The 17,305-nt window shown below is 42.0% G+C and overlaps 1 protein-coding gene across 5 annotated transcripts in view; it reads left to right on the top strand.

Annotated features, from left to right (window-relative positions):
* Positions 1-17,305, top strand: part of RBBP6 (RB binding protein 6, ubiquitin ligase) — a 418,994-nt gene that overhangs the window by 321,987 nt on the left and 79,702 nt on the right. For 3 of the 5 annotated variants that reach the window (XM_078664816.1, XM_078664817.1, XM_078664815.1), the window contains exon 14: positions 7,445-7,810. The exons of the other annotated variants lie outside the window; for them this stretch is intronic. In XM_078664816.1, coding sequence (XP_078520942.1) covers positions 7,445-7,810 — 366 coding nt within the window. The remainder of the gene's footprint in view (positions 1-7,444; positions 7,811-17,305) is intronic. 5 annotated transcript variants of the gene reach the window in all.

Genomic DNA, 17,305 nt, shown 5'->3' with positions numbered 1-17,305 from the left:
CAGAGTCGGGCCCGAGGAGAGGTCGAGTCACACGGCAGAGGAAGTGTAATTAAGAGAGGGGCTGCCGATTACACCCCCCAATGCCTTTCCTAAACCATTCCGGCAGCTGTAGTGCTAGCACACGACTGCCAGCAGCCCCTCAAAATCAATCATGCCCGGCTGCAGGTAAAGTCCGACGGAACTTGCGGGAAGCAGCTACCAGCACATGTGATTGTGAAGGCTCGCTACAAAAAGTAAGTGCCTGCCTGGAGTGATGTTTGTACTGACTCATGTTTAGTAGTAAAAAAAATGTAATGTGCGTGATCACGCTCATTCATGTTCCCACCTTATGTCTGCTCAACCATACCGTTTTCAGCGCGCTCGTCACAGAGTCCAGAGTAATTTTATTATAGTTGACATCTCGTTTTTTAAATAATTACACTATATCGCCCTGGCTGCCAGCTGTGACCTAGGTCACTGTGTGCCTCGGCCAGCCTGAGGCTTGCCCAATGCCCAGCTTGTCTGTGGAGCTGTAGTCCGTGAGTCAGCTAACTGTTGACGCCTTATTTAGTTTTAATTAGGCACCTGCTGAGATAAGATCTGTGATGCTGTGGCCGCACATCAGGCCGGGTCCCACGTGGGTCAGAGGGCCTGGAGTCCACACTGATGCTCTTCATCTGATTGATTGATTGATTGGCAGCAGCAGGGTGGCCCAGGAGACAAACTCTGGTTTAAGGTAATTTTTGTTTAAATTGTTTTTCTGCCGGCCCGCCTGGCTTCACTTAGTAGCTGAGAAAAGAAGATCTGTGTTGTTCGGGCCTACCTGGCGAGTGGTGTGCACACTGTGCTAGGTCTCGGCATGTGATGTAATGTATACGTTTGGAACTTGCTATATTTTAAGCAGCCTACATGCAGCTGTTATCAGAGTCACGTGCCTCTGCATTACGACATTGCAGGCAGCAGGCCATGCAGGAGATGGTAGGGAAGTCACGTGACACAAATCATCTTTAGACAACAATTCAGAGTTTGATAACAAATTAATGTAACACATTGTAATATACAATGCCAATAGCTCAAACTTTAATACTGGGAGACCTATTGCATTGTAAATGCTTGTTCTTACTTCTATCGCCTGTATATAATTCTTCCTTGCTTTCCTGATTACTTCAGGTTTTTGTGAAATCGAATAAGTGGCCTTCTTAATGGCTTTGAGTCCTAACATGCACTCTGAATTAAACCGAGGATGAACTCAGCGGATTATAGATGACGTATTTCTTGTTAACAAACCAGCTGCAGTACCACAAATTGCTATATAGCTTTCTCTAATCATACTAGGCTCAGCATTGGTATAAAGGCATCAAAGATCCGACTCCAAAAATATCATACCACTTCCCCTTTGAGGTATCCCGAAAAAGGGGTGGATTTCTACCCTGGAATCCACCTTTCTATGAGGTCCTCTACTTCATTAGTTAGGCACTCTTCATCTAGAAATCACAACTCCCAGTAGGCTTGCACTAGTGCCTCCATCATCAAGTGAGGGTATCTGATTACGGTTTCGAAACGGCATAGATTTACCTCCCTTTTGTTTTTCAGAGAGCACGATTTGTCACAGACATCCCTTCCTCAGAGTTGACATGTATTCTTGTAGATAATTGTTATTTAAAAGAAGCTTAATCAATTTGAAAGAGTTCCTTCGTCCCATTCTTGAAAATTCTAGTGAATTCCAGGTCTGATTTGCCAAGGGAAACATCTGCCTTTATCATGCCTGTGGAACAATGTGTTCTTGATGTGACCAAGGGGCATGGGCAGCCATTGTCTCCTCTGACCGAATCTTCAGCTGCCATGTGCAAGTGAAGTATACATTTGGGCCACAGTTCCCATTTGCAGAGAATCACTATTACAGCTTTTGCACCCCTCACAGGGGTGAGGAGTTTGGTTACTAACTGGGAGAGAGCAAGTATATGACCTCTTCTAAATATATCACGCTAGGGCATAAGTAAATATACCTTCCAGTAAGGAATGATTGGTTCAATCCTACAAGCTGTGGCTTAAGGCGACATGCCTACTTCAGACAAAACTTGTGTGAAGTATTTAATAAGTGTAATTAATGAGGAAATACAATATAAAATGGCAATAAATCAACATAAATAGTTGCGATCTTTTTTAATGCTAAGTGTTTGTGAGTGGTCATTGGAAAACCAAGCTACTTGCTGATATATGAACCTATGAATCGTAACCAAAAGGTGGCCACTGAAGGCCACTTTTGTACCACAAAAGGAGAATGATGAGCAAACTCTTCTGTGGGACACTTGGCTTAGATTAAGCTAGACTTCTCAACTCCTCTGCTTCATGGCAATGGCTAAAAGTTCAGTTCAAACTTTTTCAGAAATTGCACAAGTTCATTCAGGATGCTCCCGTAGGCCACTCCTCATTGGGGAATCGTAACATTTTATTCATTCAGCATATTAACTCTGTGGCTTAAGTTGAGTCTTACCTTGATGAAACTTGTGCAGGTTCCATGTAGATGTACAGTGGTCTTACCTAACCTGTTTGATAGACCAAATATTTGTCATGTTTTAAGGTAACAGAGCACGGGCACCAGCAAGTGTTTAGCAATCTCCTGTTGCCCAGAGTAAAACATTCCTGCAAAACCACAGTTAATAAAGCAAAAACATGAGCAGGAATATGAGCTATACCAAATTTACCTAAAGCAGCCATTTTGAAAGTTTAGAGAGAGCTTGGTGACCCTTTCTGAATTAAGTACTTTTCTTCAGTCTCTGCTTCCCATGATTCAGACCAAGTAGAATTGTTTCCCGGGTACATGAATTCTTCATAATTAGAAGATGGGAATCCGGTTGGTACTTAATTTGGCAAGGATACAAAACCACCCTCAATTTTGAGATTTTCTACTGGGCCCTTGTTTCCTTTCTTATGGATTTCATTTCTCTGTGGTGAGGGTTCATCATAAAGAGTTTTTTTGTAACGGTCTATTGTCCCAGAAAGTTGGAGGCAGTGAAAGGATAGTTCATATCTTCTCCCTTCATATTACCGCTTGCGACATATCTACCATGTCATTTAGAGGCAGGAACCTTTTTTCGTCTCAATCTTGTTCCTCTCCTTTTCAAGACAACCGTTGTTTTTATGATATTGTTACAAATGCTTTTCTGGGCCACGAGTTATCAGTTTTTTTGCGATACTGTGTGATAGGCACTTCTGTCCTGAGTAATCTGTGTGTTTGGGTTAATTATGGTACTGCTGCATTTTCCTTCAATTTCTACGGATTAATGGGCCTGTATTTTCTGTTGCACTAAGCCTATACGTGAGGAGTTATTTTGCCCACTGTTATTCACGGAAATTGAGCAGCCTTTTTTCCTTACATTATTGCTTGCCCCATGGTACCCTCTTACCTGGGCTTTCCTTTTCAATAGTCCATTATGGGAGGATCTTATCTTTTCAAAAAGGTGCTCTTCACCAACTCCTAGTTGTCAGCGAATTCTAAACAGTCTGCCCAAGGGTCTGGAGAAATTGTGACTGCACGTAGTAGCAAGTACAGGATCTGAACGTAATGGTGTACTCTAGGTATTAGCCCACCTTTAGTAACACGACCCACCTTTCAATCGCATGTTTACATTAACCACCTGAGCAACATTATTGTACCTTGGGTTTCAGTGCGTGACAAAAGAGTATCCTTGTCTCATAGCCTGGACGAAGGTGGGACTACAGATGACCAGTAGAGTGACTTGTGCTTAAGTTACCTGTGCTTTCTTCCTTGCACAACTCAGTATTAAACCTCACTTTTCAGTGGCTGTTGAAGCTTTCCTCATCTCTGGACTTCCAAGTTTACAAAAATTACTACATGGTCTGCAGATGCGCTTTCATAGCCACAATGATGGCTGGAAAAAATGATGGAATGTGGGCTGTATGGGTACCAGTAAAAGAGCCACTGTTGCAAGATAATTATAATGTGCTTCTGGCAACCACATCCAGGCTTAGCGGCTTTCTGGAAGAATCCTTTCTGTCAGGATGATTAACACGTACAAATTCACTGACAAAATGAGGAAAACGAACTTGCAAAGTGCCTTGGTTGCAAATAATTTAGATAGGTCAGTGCCAAACTTGTTTTTAGTTGAAGTAGGTCTGGGTATATTAGCTTGGACTGAAGACATCAATCTAGTGGTACTGCATCCTGAAAGGGATGGTTATGCCAAGTGTTAATTGAGGTTGACAAGTTGTATGCATCTCAATGCCAAGTGCTTCTGATGTCAGAGTACTACCTTCAAGATAAATGCAACTTTTTGCAAATTGAATTCTGTCTGTCTTTGAGTGCCGCATATAGGATTTTTTATTTTAATGTTCTAAAATACATTTCCACTGAAGCAGACCACCAGCACATTTGCGCCACAGGCCAAAATGCAATATAAATTCTATTAATGAAGGAAATGCCAGGAACCCTTTCGATGGACTGTCCAGGAACACATTTTGATTCAGATGTTATGGCGCCGTTTATTGAAGATGGCCTTGTTTCTCTTGGGTGAGCTTATCAGTCATGCATATTAGATTAGCAGGTTTGGTTCAAATGTTTCTGCGTTCGTTTAAGAGATTCTCACTGATCGGACTTTGTTTGAATAAGAGTCTCGAAACCAGCAGGCGCCAAATGAAGTGGCCTGGCTCTTGAAGTTTTAGAATGAAATAAACGACCGGCCTAGAAGACCACCTGCAGACAAAATTCTGATTTCAACTAGCAAGTTATTATTTTTTTACCATACTTGCATTTTGCGCTCTGTGTCTTAAGCTTGAGCCAAGATTCATAGTACAGCATTAATCACTGATTATAAGGAATTTGCCGGTGACTTTTCAGGTTGCGAGTAGTGCGGAAGTGAAACTTCTTCAACATTGTTAACAGCTCTTCCTTGAGCTTAATGTTATCTTAAGGAAGCTATGCTTTGTGACGTTATTTTGTTGTCTTTACAATTAGAGTTGTAAGGTTTGTCACTGGACCATTCATGCTTTCCATAGCGATAACTTTGTCATTTATACCACATAGTGCATTGTTGTCTAAAATGGAGTCCCATTTCCCCATGAATAATTCCTTTTCTTTGCCCAGTTAATTTCCAGTAAATGCTTGAAGAATTTTCTCAATGTAATTTAGATGCACCAAGAGCTTTTTTGTTTCACACTGGTAATACTTGAGGTCAGTGTTTTGCTGCTTTCTGAGCTGTAGCATATTGTATTGTGTCATATGGTTTAGCTGTCAAACGAGTATTATCTAGATTGATTGTATAAACTATTTCTCTGATATGACTTCAGCATTTGTTTTTGTGAAACCGTCTGTGGAGTAGTCTGGAAGTTCGTACACAGCTGTGCAGTGCATTAATGCTTAGATTTCTGGTGAAGTAGGCTAAGCGGTGTCAAAAATGCATCTTCCATTACTCATCTGCCAACTATGGTGCTGGTTGCACCATAAAGAGTATGATGGTCTATAAAAGATCAGTGCTGCGGAACAATGTTACCTACCTGTAATTCTAGTTCTACAGCTTGATTTCTTTTAAAGGATTGCATACAGACCCACCCCACATATCCAAGAAAAGTCGATGAGTGCGATCTCAGACCACAGACACCTATGAGGGATTTGATAATGTTGTTAGTCTTCTGTGTGTGTATCACCGTCATCAGCGTCTACACGCAATACGGCTTACAAGGACTGCAGGATATATTTTTTAAGTGTACCGGATCCATCCACAAGGTGGCAGAACATATACAAGCATGTGACTCTATGACGGGTTCCAAGCTGCAGCCTGAGTTTTATAGCTAAGTATTTTATTCTTATATGACTGTCTTGGTTTGAATAAATGCTGTTAAGTTTCTAGTGCATGGCTTTTCCTTTGGTCTTTGCTTGCTCTGTAAATCAAGCTTAACTGTGATGCTCAGTGTTTTTGGTGGGGGAAAGTTCTCGCTCATCTATGGTCAAACACCGAAGCAAAATGTGACATCGAGTTGGTGTATTGTTTCAGGGTTGTGTTAAAAGTTTACTATTCATTAATTGGATCTTTATGTACCTTCTTCAGTTGTGACATGCTCCGAGTGTGAAATTGATTTGTGACAAACCGCTTTAAAAATGATTCATGCGTGGCAGTAGTTTAATTTTAGTTCTAGTATTGAGGTTAGGTGGCACTGGAGCTACAGTGTATGGGTCTTCCGAATAGAAGTGAGACCATTTAAGGATTGAGGCAAGCCCAGTGGCTTTAACAGTTGATGCACTCAGCTGTCATAATGGTCATGTAAACATGATAGATTCCTGGGAAGACCTGTTTAGATTCTGAGGTGATTGTGATGGCTGGTTTTTATTAATCAAACAGCAGGACTACTACTATATAGTGAGTGGTACTCAAGAATAAGTAGTATCTTCACACGTAGACAAAAACAATTGAAGGATACATTATTATAACATCATCTATGATGTTTAAACATGTACCGAGGAAGCAGAATAGTGAAGTAATCACATCTACCATGCCATATGTTTTGAAGAGGTGTAAAGTGCTTAGTACTTCCTTCATGATTTAATCGAAGCTTTCTAGTTAGTCAAAAACAGTCAGATCGTTTCATCCACCAAATTCAAACCAACCAATGGAGGAAGCTTAGCCACTGCATTATTCATGTAACTGATTCTAACATTTTTCATGATACTGTTATTTAAAAAAAGAAAGCATTAACATCACAAGATTAATTAAAACCAGGGCGCCAGCCATCCATCACTCTCAATTCCTTTAGCAGGTACATGTGAAAGGTCCGGGAAGCAATCTGAGAGAATGACAAATTCCACCTCAAGATGGGAATCTTGAATACAATATCACTTCAAATGTAGTTTTCCCAAAGCTCTAAATTGAAGAATGAAAAGGTTTTTTTCTGTTGGAGCAAAGTCATTGAAAATGACCATCCGGTTAGGAATATTCCAGGAGCTAGCAAAGCAAATTCCTCCCCAAACCTGTGCAGCTTTGAAAACTGAGCCAGTCGATATTTTAATTCTCAAGGACTCTGGTTCATGTTGGAATAGCTCTGAAGCAGATACCATCTGTGAAAATCGTCAGCAAGTCTTTCAGGGAGCCTAGACTTCATCGTAGGATAACCAATTTCTTTTCTGGCTTATTGAGTATATATATTTATATATTCCAGCAGTGTGTTCACATCATTTCCCAGCAACTCGCACATTTATCTCCACCATGCCGAATTCATGCTATCACCTTCAAGCAACTAGAATCTTAGTGAGTTATGCTCGGATTTGAACTTTAGTTTCTTCGATTATACTGGTGTGACAGCTGGGTCGCTTGTGTTTTTACCTCTGTCTTCACATGCCTTGTATAATCCACCTTGCATTCACCTATGCCTGTGAATGTTTCTTTGCCTCTTCAGTCTTTCTGAAAAGCCATGATCAATTCTTGTTTTTGATTTTGTATTTATTCATTTCAAGGGGTGCAAATAGAGGACGCCCTCCGAATGAGCGAACACCGAGGAATCCTGCCCAAACATTGGCTGCATCTGCACCTGTTTACGCACCTCCAATACCCCCTCTGTTTCCTCCGCCCCCCCATGGACTTACTCTACCTCCAGGTGTACCTCCACCTCAGTTCCCTCCACAGTTCCCACCAGGACAGCCTCCACCTGCGGGATACAATGTACCTCCTCCAGGATACGCTCCCGCTCCTGCAACCATAACTGCACCATGGGTACCGCCAGCAGCACCGACAACTCTGCCAAATGCCATCCCAGCACCAACTGCAGCACCACCTTTATCAAGAGAGGAATTTTACAGGGAGCAACGCCGACTTAAAGAGGAGTAAGTTGGGATATTAAGGTTTATGTTTAATGGTTTAGGGTTGTTTGGTTGCATTCAAGTGTGAAGTAAAAATTGGTGTTGCCGAGATTGGTCAGGTTGATGTTATGACCTTGCTTTACTGGTTGCAGGTTAGGTCGTTTTTTTCCTCGAGTGAGCCCAAGAAAGGAATTTTCCATCTTGTACAGTGTTGCATGTTGATCATTAATGTTCCTAAAGTTTTGGAAACTGCGTACAAGCTCCTCGCAAGCAACAAATTTCTTCAGTTTCTGCTCAGGGTCGTATAAATGAGAAAAGACTTCTGGAGAGCTCAGCATAATCCATGAATCCCTAACGTGTTAAGCAAGTCCAGCCAGTGAACCACAGACAACTGTAGCCTTTAGAAAACAAAAAGTTTTTCTGTAATCGTGTAGTGAGGTTGAAAGGGACTTCAACTAGTTTTTGATGAGCAAGAGAAACACTTCGCTGGAGGTAAAGAAGTTTCACGATTTAGCTACGTGCTGAACTTTTTGTTTCTAATGATCCTCATCTCCCCATACCTAAATGGTTGTTCCTACAATATTGGACTGAATGTTAAAATCAAAATTTGTCTGTCAGCCAGAAACCCGGCTGCAGCTCAGGATTCTGATTAATAAATAGAACGAGTTTAGTTTTGCAAAAGTTTGTAAAAAGTGCCTTATCTTTTATCCACCTGTCTGTAGCACTACAACAACATTAGAGGGTTTACATATTACTTTTAAACCAATATCCACATTTTTTTAAAGTACAAGGTTCATTACCTACTCAGCAAGATAGAGCCCTTTTCTTTGTGTTGTCTGTTTTTAATTGCATCTTAACTGTGACCCAGTAACCCTCATATTCAATGCAAATTCTTTCCATCCCGTGTAACCCTCTGACAAGTAACGTGTTTCAGCTTTTGTTACAATGAAATTTTTTTTTTCCTAATGCCTTTTTATATTTTCTATAATATAGTCCCATAAATAGTGGTTTCTTTAAATCCATGAGCATTTGGCTTCTTGTTTACGGGGGGCCAGGACTAGCTGTCAAAAGTGGTTGTAATCTGAACTGTTCATTTTTAGGTAAATCTTCGTTTCAATTGCATGTCAATAGAGCGAAATGCCTTTGACATGGTTGAGGTGTAGTTAAGTAGCTCTTTTTGACATGGTCACCCCAACTTTTTGCCTGGTAACTATTGTGATTTCGACTCGAAGTGCACTGGGTTCTTGCTAAGCAAGTCCCCAGTGCAAGAGTTCTTTCTCAAAACTGTACTATTGTTTCCCCAATTGGCAAAACCTTCAGCACCCTCTGTAAGTCCCTAGTAAATGGTGCCCCTGGTATCTAGGGCCTGAGTACCAAAAAGGGTCCCTAAGGGCAGCAGCACAAGTTGTGCCATCCTAAGGTACCCCTCACCAAGCACATCCAATGCTGCCATTGAATGCTGCGTGTCTTGGTTCAGACAAAAGTGAAAACATGAATGTCACATATCCCAGTGTGCCCTGTCTTCTGACACTGCATGTGATATTTGTAAGTCACCCCTACAGCAGGTTTTACAGCCCTGAGGCAGGGTGCTGAATATTAAATGTGAAGGCATACCTGCATGAGAAGATATGCCCTTGTACTGGCCAGTTCTATTATTGCCTGTGCAAGTGGACAGTGAAACCATTTTAAAACATGTGCTTGACACTGGTGAAAACGAGTTCCACAGCTACATGATGGCTTGACTGTAAATATGGATGTTTGGTATCAAACATCTCATATTGATAACCCCACACTGATTCCAGTGTTGGATTTACCAATACATGCATCCAGAGTGCACCTTAGAGGTACCCACCTGAAAGCCTACCAGCGTTTGGTGTGCCCCTTGACTGGTTTCTGCCAGCCTGCCACCCAAGAAATTGTTCTGACCTCTTAGGGTGAGAACCTGTGCTCTCAGGAGGCCCAGAACAAAATCCTGTCTAGGAAGAGGATGTAACTCCCCCCTACCACAGGATGACCTGCTGATTAGCCTTCCCAGGCCAGCAAGTTTGAAAGAGCTTCCGCCTTTGGAAGGAGAGTCCAGGACCCCTTGGTGCCTGCACAAGCAGTAAAATTAGCTACTCGGGTAAGCGGACCGCCATCAGTCTAGCACCACCCCTAAGGTGGATTACACTGAGGTGGACACGATTTTTCAGAAGTAGCCATCTTGTGATGGCATACTTAGGAATTATGGGACAGGGTTACGCCCACTTTCCACAGGAAGTGTTCATATAGGAGGCTTAGTGACCCCAAGGGTCAGTAGCCCATTGGCTACTACCCTGCAATCCCCTTAATTCAGTATTTAGGGGAGTCCCTGACACCAAAGAAGCAGATCCTGATGACCTAAGAAGACAGAGGACACCAAAGAGCTGCAGAAGAGGAGGGAAGAAGCAGCTGTCCTGGTACCAGCCCCGCTGACCTGTCTGCATCCCTCATCAAAAACTGCTCCAAAATCAACTTGTCCTGCAGCTGTTGACCCCAAAAACTTAGGAGGACTGCCTGCCTTTGATAAAGAACAAAGACCTCCCGTGGGACAGCTAACCTGTTCCCTGCATCTTGCAGCAACTTCAAAAGAAGGGGCTCTGAGCCTCCGTAACCGCCAAAACCCAACACCTGAAGCCACCACTGCACCCGTTGCTCCAAGTCGAACTGGGCTAACTATGCCAACAAGGTCCCTCAGCCCTCCGGAGCCTGAGTCCTTAGCGGCGTCACCCCTCATGGACTTTCCGATGTCGCATTCAGCCTCTGCACAAAGGCCCCCTCTACTGCGACTGCTTCAGTAAGGAAAAACCAGACACCTATGAACATCTCTGCATCCCTTGCCCCTGGGCCGTGGAGAGGAGGACCAAAGGTGTCCCTACGCCCCAGAGCATCTCAAGGCCTGTTTCCCCCCTGTTGGTTCAGCTCGAATGGCCTTCCAGCCAGAATCTGCAGCCTCTTTTTGCAGTGACCGATCCCTATGTGATAAGATTGGGTTCCCAATGGTGTTGGGCACCCTGCACCCGGCCACCCTCGTGCCACTGGTGGTATATTGTTGGTGCTGCCTTGGACCTTGCCCACCAATCACCTTAACTTCTGAAGATTGGTCATATAAATCGTTGTACTATACCTGTTTGCCTTGGGATAACATTGCCGAACTCAAAATAAGTGTCCACTTTTTGAACTGAAAAGAATTTATATTTAAAAACGTCCTTACCTGAACAATTTCTCTCTGATGCCTAAAGGTACTTGCTGTTTTCATAAATTGGTGTGGATCTCTTTTTTTTGAGTCGTGCGTGTTATTTATTGGTCATTGCGTGCATTTGCAGATGTCTTGCACTCCTTTCGTTTAAGCCTAAGGCTAGCAGCTCAATCACACTGCACCTAATAGAGCACCTTGGGCTTTCTAGAGCAAGCCCCTGTTTGCCTATATGTGAACTCCTGGACTCTATACAGTAAATCAGATTATTGATATATCGCATAAAGAGCCAGCATCCTACATGAGGGTAAACCGATCTAATGGAAGGGTTAATTAGAGACAACGCAGGTCAGCCCAAGCAAAAGGCAATCTAGCTGAAAAACACATGGAGGTTTATCCTAGATTCATGATATGGTACATTCTGCCTTTATAAGTATTTCTTAGAATCGAAGTGCTCTGCAGTTGTATGATTCGTGGATATTTGGCCTATCAGATGCTTGCTGCCAAAAGCTAATTTAGGCTTATGTCATCTATTTGATCTGTCGTTGCCTGCAGCGTCAGGGGACTCAGTTAGGAGTGGCAGTTCGCGCTTTATAAAATTTCTTTTCATTTCATGAACAGCTTTATAAAATCTCATCCATCTCTCAATGCATATTCAATGTCATGATGTATTTATTGTGTGTACACATACTTTTACCCTTATATTTATGTCTAGATAAGTTGTCTTTTTCACACATGGAAGTGGAATTGTAGGGATCCCAATATTTGTAATTTCTGTAATGGCCATACTTGTGGGAGAAACGTCTTTAGTAGGGTTCTGTATTGTTTTAGTATTTTTATAGATATTTTCTTCATGCATGATGTGTCCTGTTCAGTAATCTTTCGCTAAAAGATGCATCCTTACGTAAAACACTGACGAATACTAAAGGAGCATACATACTTATCAAAATGCAAATGGCCAACGTACCATTTTATGTTGTGTTTGTCATTGCAAATAATGGGTTGTGAACAATATTGTGTTCCACAAGATCAGTTGATGTCAACTTAACCTAAAGATTGAGAATAAAAACATCCAGAGCCATAATGAGGTCATGCAGAGCAGTAATTGATGTGATTGTTTCCCGGTGCTGCCTTCACGAAACCAATTCCTTTATAACATTAGGCTTGTAACGTGGGTGAATTTTCACCTCGTGTGATGAATACATTCCTTGGGAAACATCACTTACAACGCAACTTTTACCACGCAATGCTTTTACATCGCAGCTTTTACAACGCAAACCATTACAACGCATTGCGCTGGGGGGCGCTCTAGGATAGGGAATAGGTTAATTTACTATCCAATAACCTTCCCTATTATCCACGGGCACTGGAGTTGGAATAGTAAATTAAACTATTCAATATCCAGCACCCCAAAGCGCTATGCGTTGTAATGGTATGCGTTGTAAAAACCGCGATGTAAAAGCATGCGTGGTAAAAGCATGCGTTGTAATGTCATTCATTTATATTCCTTACATCACAAATTGTCCTTGTGCCAGAGAACACGAACACTTTTAGAGCATGTAAAAAAAAAGTATGAATGCACTTTGGAGACTTGTAAAAGGACAAACACAAGCATAAAGCAGTGGAACCTGACCAATTGTAATGATTTATAAGTGCACTGAGGTTATAAGCAGAGGTTAAAGACAGATGAGAAAGGAATGATGATGAATGGACAGAGTGTTAATTGGTAATGAAGTTAGCAATGGGGCTGAGGAAGAAGCATGCAAGACCACTAGATATCAGTGGTGGAGAGCTCTGTTAGACGAGGAGCGCCGACTGTATAGTGTCGTGTTGAGGGGAGAGGAAAAGCAGGGTGAAAGACCACATGATGTGCTCAAGAAGGTACAGGGGGTGTTACGTTTTGCTTGGTTACATTGCCACTGTTCTTGTAACGCTGAAAAGTATCAACATTATTTTTAACATAAAATCTAGATCGCTGTGCGTTATTTTTAAGATGGGTTATAGCCCAGATGTATTCTTTTGATCAAAGTTGTTTTTCTTTGAAGTCTTGTCTCTAGAATTGATTTTTCCTATAATTATTGATGTCCTTTAACATCAAATTTGGCTGCCCTTTTTCTGATTGTATCATGGGAGTATTTCTCTTGCCTGCTTTTGTTTTACTGGCAATGGACTGGATTTTCACAGAGTGCACCAGGATTGGTGGGAAAGTGATACCTAGATACCTGCTAGTTTGGATTATCTCCCAGTTGGCTTTACGAAATGTCACCACTGTGGGTAGTTTAGCCCAGCCCAACAGTGTCATTTTATTTACTGCCCTTTTTCAAGCTTTCTAAAGGAGCAGATGACACACGTTGAGTCACTTGCAAGTGAAACCCCGTTGAGATAAAGGTACAATTAATGCATTGGGCAACATGTCATTGGACACTACAGAGTAATAAGTAACCCTCAACCTATCAGCTTAGACCGATGTTAATAGTGGGTTGCTTTGGCACATTTCCTTCTCCTCCTGCTCTCATCTGTGAATTATTTCCTCTGTCTTCTCTGTAGGGAACATTCTTTCTTTGATATAATTCAAATGGCTGTCATTAGCTTAGTGTTTTCTGTTTTACCCCTTAGAAAGCCAGATTAGCATTGATTCTTAGTATGGTCGTTCATTCTTGAAGGCCCATACTTTCTTTATAATTACAGGCCGCTCACAATTCTAGAAATGCTACTAGACCTGCAGATCCAGCAACTTGAATAATCTACTCGACCTACCTGTAAAGTACTTGACCCCCTAAACTGGTCTCATTGCGTCATCCTAGGCAAATAATTTGTTTTTCAGAGCCACTTTTTTCTTCATTATCACTATGAGCGCCTTACAATATGTGAGTTCAGCATTTTTTTTTGTGGTTAAAAAAAACCGATTTGGGTTGATTTAATTGACTAAACATTTGCTCCATGCATATTAAGAATCTATTCCACATACTGGGTACACATGACCCCTGACACGCCTCTAAATTCACTAATAGCATTGCCATCAGGGCAGGGGCAAGAACGTTTCTCAGTTTATCTTTAAAAACTAACTTTTAATAAATATATCACTAAAGCATGAGGTGGTAGTGACACGCCTCTAAATTCACTAATAGCATTGCCATCAGGGCAGGGGCAAGAACGTTTCTCAGTTTATCTTTAAAAACTAACTTTTAATAAATATATCACTAAAGCATGAGGTGGTAGTGCACTTTCTTTTACAGACAGCACATTTCCCATTGAAAAGTCCAAAAACGTTGTCACTAACATGAAGTTTTACTTATAAACTATATTGTGTGTAAAGAATCTGGAGAAATTGAGTTTCAGCTCACATATTCATCATTTGCACATTAATATGTAAAGAGTTCTGATTTGTTTTCATTCTATTAAAATATATTTTTCATCGCAGAAAATTACATAACAAGGGCTTTCATAACTACCGAATTTTTAGGAAATGTTTGTATTCACTTTTTAGCTATTTAAATGTGTTAGATTAAAACATGGCATCCTTCTCCTTTTCTTTTCACACTTTTTGTACAGTAGGTTGGTCAGATTGTTCACTTTACAAAAATACTCGAACTTTTCAGTCAGAACAATAATTGTAAATGTACTCTGACTTTTGTCCTCTGTCTCTGAACACAGAATACATGTGACAAGTTAAAAACAAGATTTAAAGGTATGTTTAATGCTCCTTTCCTTTGTGAGTGACAACACATCTGTGTCTGCTCTCCAGAAGGGGTCAGTGGACCTTAAATATAGCTCGCCCTGATAAGAATCTGACTCACCATTGCAAGTAGGTGAGTAGATTTGTTGAGGCCTGAATTTAGTCCAACTATATGTTGCATTATCTTTTTTCATACAGCGCAGCGCTGCCTGAATGGCCTTGTGGATGTAAAAGGCTAGTGACACAAAGACAAGCAAAAATAACCAGCAACAAGATAGAATCTTTCAATCAAAATATAGATTTTGGTTGATTCTGAAAAACTTGATCTGTAGTGTAAGAGTGATCCATATTCTGGTGGCTAGGAATCCATAATTAATGCTCTACAGCAAGTGCTCATACGATGTTGGATTTTGATGGATACCGCTAACTGCAGATTCCTTTCCTTGTGAATGAATATTCTTCAAGCGTCAGACCGGATTCAGTAACTTTAAAAACAGTACTCTTCTGTGCCAGCAGGTGGCGTCATTTGCTCCACTGTGTAGTTTTCATTCAGGAATTGACCAGCTGAATGACATTTAAACTCCACTCATGCGCAGTGTCTGTTCCTATCTCCACTCCTTCAGGCGCGGATTTGGAGGTTCTCCTTAGTCTTTTGACAGTTCTTTTTCCAAATTACAGAATTGTGTTCAAGGCAGTTGTCACCCCTTATGACAACCGGGTTTAAACTATGTAGGGACTGTTGCAAATTTATGTCTGTGTCAGACCTTCACAAAGTATGCTTATGTTGCCCGGGGTCGGAGCACGACTCCAGGGGCTTGCGACAACTGTGCCCAGATGAACTTGAAGGCCGTACGAGACTGAGTGGACAAACTTTACATCCCCAAACATGAGAATATTCCATGTCGTGACTAGGTAAAAGAAAGATCCCGCTACCACAAAAGATTATCGTCACAGTTGAAGTGTTCAGTTAAGTCCAAGAAAAAGCAAAAGCCTTTGAAGTAGAAATCTGCCCTTCCCTACCCACCCTTTGGCTCCAAAGAGGATGCAAAGAGGTCAATGTACCTCTCTCTCTCGCTCCCAAACTTCATTTGAGCAGTTTGACTTTGGTCCTGGTTCACCCTGGATTTCCTGCCCCATTGCAGTGGCCTCCAGTTGAATTTCCTCCTGTGGGTCCACCCTCGGCACCATCTGTGCATCTCACACCCGTATCAAACTCCGCCCTGGCTCCTGTGCGGGCTTTAGTTCAGACTCCATCCCTTGCACTGGTTCTTTTCGTAATCCAACGGCAGTGGAGGGTGCACAGCCCATCTTGCTTTCCAACTCAGAATCAAATTCATCTTCACAGAGATCGCACCCAATTCCAGCCGGCACACAACCTCTTGGAAATCCTTCAGACTCACCCCCATTCCTTTATCACCAAGGAGGACCCACATCATCTTTTCGCCCCTGATGTGGAAGGGACAACATTTGTGGAACCAATAAGACGATAAAAACTGGTGGGAGGAACTTCAAAATGCCATTTGACTGAATATTTCTTCAGATTTTGGCTTGTCTCCTCGACCCCACAGCCAGGTCATGGAGGAAAGCACCTCTTTCGCTGTGGTGATGCGAAGAGCAGTAGAAGTTTTAAATATGCAACTGTACTACGAAGTGAAAACCAATGTGTTGCCTGAAGTACTTCAATCTGGTCAGGCTCCCCTAGAGCCACTGTTAACTATTTTATTGGGCCCATACTGATAGTCTTTTGGTACTCTTTTGGGCACTTGGTCTAAGCCACGTTCTGGACCTCGTGTTGATAGTTAGATCACTCGTCACCTGCACCAAATGATCCTACTTTCTTAAATAACATCTGACACCAGAAACAGGCTTCCAACAGCAAAATTAATCTCATTGCCTTTCCTACAACTCGCCTGATCGTGACTCAAGGAGAATAGATACATTTGGAAAGCAATTTTTCTCCTCCATGTGTTTAGCCTTACAATCTGAGAGTGCAGCTGCCTTCTGGGTTGTTCATGACCTTTGGGATAACGTTGTGCAGGTTTTAACCAGCTGTTCCAGACAACCTTCGGGCGGTCCTAACCGAGGCCATTTCAGAGAAACCACCATACAGCCAGTGTATCTTGTAACTCAAAAGACTTTTTTGGGTGGGTGCAACTTGCGAACGTACAAGACCAACTGGTTGGAGTATGCAGAGTATGTGAATCTACAGCACCACACACTAAAGACAGTTGGCTATAAAAAGAAAATGTAACTTGCACGTTAAGCATCTAAGTAGGAGCATTGAGTGGACAATTAACTCTTTTTTTAGGGTTTCCTGGAGCAAAGCAGGACAAGGCAGTTCTAAGGCAGACCTTCTTCCAATTGAATTGATTGTTCTCTGCTTAAAGATCTACGCACTAGCAAAAGAGCAGCCTCAAGAAGACTATGGGTTAATTCCAAGAGAGCTAAGGCTGCTACCACTGCACTGCATGCAGAGTACTGGTCCTGGACATTTGTCAGGTGGCGACATGTGCGTCAATGCATGCTTTCACAAAGTACTACTGGCTCAACCATCAGACGAGGGACCTTTTGCTCATTCAGCCGGTCCTTCTGGTTTGAGTCCATCCACAGCCCTCCTTCCATTCAGTAT

This window comes from Lissotriton helveticus, chromosome 10 (assembly GCF_964261635.1).
Source record: "Lissotriton helveticus chromosome 10, aLisHel1.1, whole genome shotgun sequence".
NCBI classification, from domain to species: Eukaryota; Metazoa; Chordata; class Amphibia; order Caudata; family Salamandridae; genus Lissotriton; species Lissotriton helveticus.
Note: the sequence above shows the minus strand (reverse complement) of the source record. Positions and strands in the feature narration are given on the sequence as shown.